We start from the raw sequence: 2,500 nt of genomic DNA on the forward strand, positions 1-2,500 counted from the left end.
TGAAGCCAGTCAGAACTCTTTACAACCGATATGGCGCATGATGCTGCACACTCCTCCACCTTATAAAGTGGTGTCGTCCGTCCGATTTGATGAATGAATGAATGAATTATTGGTTGATTGATTAGTAGAATGAATTAATGAATGAATGAAAGCAAGATTAAATGAATGAATTATGGATTGATTAGTTGAATGAATAAATTAATGAATGAAAGAAAGACTAAGTTAATGAATTATGGATTGATTGACTCATTCAAAATATCAGTCACCAGCCATCCAACCAATCAACCAACCAACCAACCAACCAACTAACCAACCAACCAACCAACCAACCAACCAACTAACCAACCAACCAACTAACCAACCATCTAGCCAACCAACCAATCAACCAACCGACCAATCAACAAGCCAACCTACCAACCAACCGATCAATTGCAGTCATCCTTCTTGTACATAACAACGGATGATCTAGTGATGCAGATTGACGTTCAGATGTGTTCGAAGCATTTAAAGTGCGACGCATGTACCACCGACCCTTACTGTGGCTGGAACCTGAATGCCGCTCTCTGCATGCCTTATAAGGAGGGGTTGGTTCCTTCATTCCTTTATTCGTTCATTCTTTTATCTGTCTATTTATTTGTGATTCGTTTACTGATTGATTGATTGGATTGATTTGGTTGATTGATTGATTTATTGATTGATTCATTCAATCATTCATTCGTTCATACATTCTTTATTCATTCATTAATTCATCATTCATTCATTCATTCATTCATTCGTACAGTCTCCTGCAATCAATGGAAGATGAGAACAGTGATCTATGCGTTAAATCTTGCCAACGTAATTTAACATTATTATTATTATAATATTATTATAATTAATATATTATTATTATATTATTATTATTTTATTATTATTTATTATTATTACTATTGTTATTTATTTAGTTATCAATTTAACAGAGCAAAGTATGAAAACCCACGAAGCCACAGAAGACTCCAACCTTTATCTGGAGTGCAAGTCGGCGTGTAACATGCCCAACAATGTCAATAACAAGGTTGTTGTTGTTGTTGATGTTAATGATTTTGTTGTCATAGTTTTTGTTGTTGATAATGTTGTTGTTGTTGTTTTTGATGTTGTTGATGTTGATGATGTTGTTGTCATAGTTTTTGTTGTTGATAATGTTGTTGTTGTTGTTTTTGATGTTGTTGATGTTAATGTTAATGATGTTGTTGTCATAGTTGTTGTTGTTGATAATGTTGTGTTGTTGTTGATGTTAATGATGTTGTTGTCATAGTTGTTGTTGTTGATAATGTTGTTGTTGTTGTTGATAATGTTGTTGTTGTTGTTGATAATGTTGTTGTTGTTGGTGGTGTTGTTGTTTTTGATGTTGTTGTTGTTGATGTTAATGATGTTTTTGTCATAGTTGTTGTTATTGATAATGTTGTTGTTGTTGATGATGTTGTTATTGTTTTTGATGTTGTTGATGTTGATGTTAATGATGTTGTTGTCATTGTCGTTGTTGTTGATAATGTTGTTGTTGTTGTTATTGTTGAGGATGATGATGACCGTCTGTACGAGCCGATAATGAATGAGTTTGATTTAAATGGTATACTGTTTCCTATATATTATTTTATTTATCTATTCGTCTATTCATTCATTTCGATATCTATGTAATTAGGTCACGTGGCAGTTTATTGACAGCCAATCAGCGCGCTTGATTCGAAACGATAACGAGAATCAGGTCATAACGCAAGACCACGGTCTACTATTGGTCGAAGTTAAGCCGCATCATAATGGTGATGAATGAATGAATGAATAAATGAATGAATAAATGAATGAATGAATGAATGGTTGAGTGAATGTATGAATGAATGAATGAATGATTGAATGAATGATTGAATGAATGGGTGAATGAATGAATGAATGAATGAATGAATAAATGAATGAATGGATGGATGAGTGAATGAAGGATGGAATGAAGAAATGAATGAAATTTTTCAGGTACATATAGTTGTTCAGTTCAAAACGTACTGGTCGCGGGACACCATGTCGTCGTGAGATGTGAGTTTGTTGAATGAATGAATGAATGGATGAATGAATGAATGAATGGATGAATGAATGAGTAAATGAATAAACCAATTTATTTTAAAAGTTGTGTTACTTTCATTTTCTAAGGGATCTTTTGTGCCTGGCATGTAAATTCGCTAAATGTGATTTATTGAATTGAAAAAACTTAATAGCCCTAGCCTGTCATTCCATTGGATATTCAATAAACAAACTCATCATCTCACTGGCTGGAAAATTATTAACCCATCAATTCGTTGATTATTCTTTTAATCAACTAACAATTTGATTGTAGAAATAGTTGACTAACCTAAAAAAATTAACCAATCACAGCGGTTCAACCGGGTAACAGGGTCGACCAATCAAAGGAGAGCATTTGGAGGCGGGAATATCTGGCCTGGTGCAATGCTTATCAGAGATATGTACAAGAACATAA

General features: G+C 33.5%; 1 protein-coding gene across 1 annotated transcript in view; it reads left to right on the forward strand.

Moving 5' to 3' along the window:
* HELRODRAFT_175390 (hypothetical protein) overlaps nt 1–2,500 on the forward strand; it is a gene marked incomplete at both ends in the record, with an annotated part of 7,048 nt that overhangs the window by 4,221 nt on the left and 327 nt on the right. Inside the window, 5 exons of the mRNA XM_009022817.1 lie at nt 470–584; nt 782–837; nt 960–1,054; nt 1,679–1,796; nt 2,398–2,486. Coding sequence (XP_009021065.1) covers nt 470–584; nt 782–837; nt 960–1,054; nt 1,679–1,796; nt 2,398–2,486 — 473 coding nt within the window. The remainder of the gene's footprint in view (nt 1–469; nt 585–781; nt 838–959; nt 1,055–1,678; nt 1,797–2,397; nt 2,487–2,500) is intronic.

The sequence above is a fragment of the Helobdella robusta genome, assembly GCF_000326865.2.
Source record: "Helobdella robusta unplaced genomic scaffold HELROscaffold_33, whole genome shotgun sequence".
In the NCBI taxonomy this organism is placed as follows: domain Eukaryota; kingdom Metazoa; phylum Annelida; class Clitellata; order Rhynchobdellida; family Glossiphoniidae; genus Helobdella; species Helobdella robusta.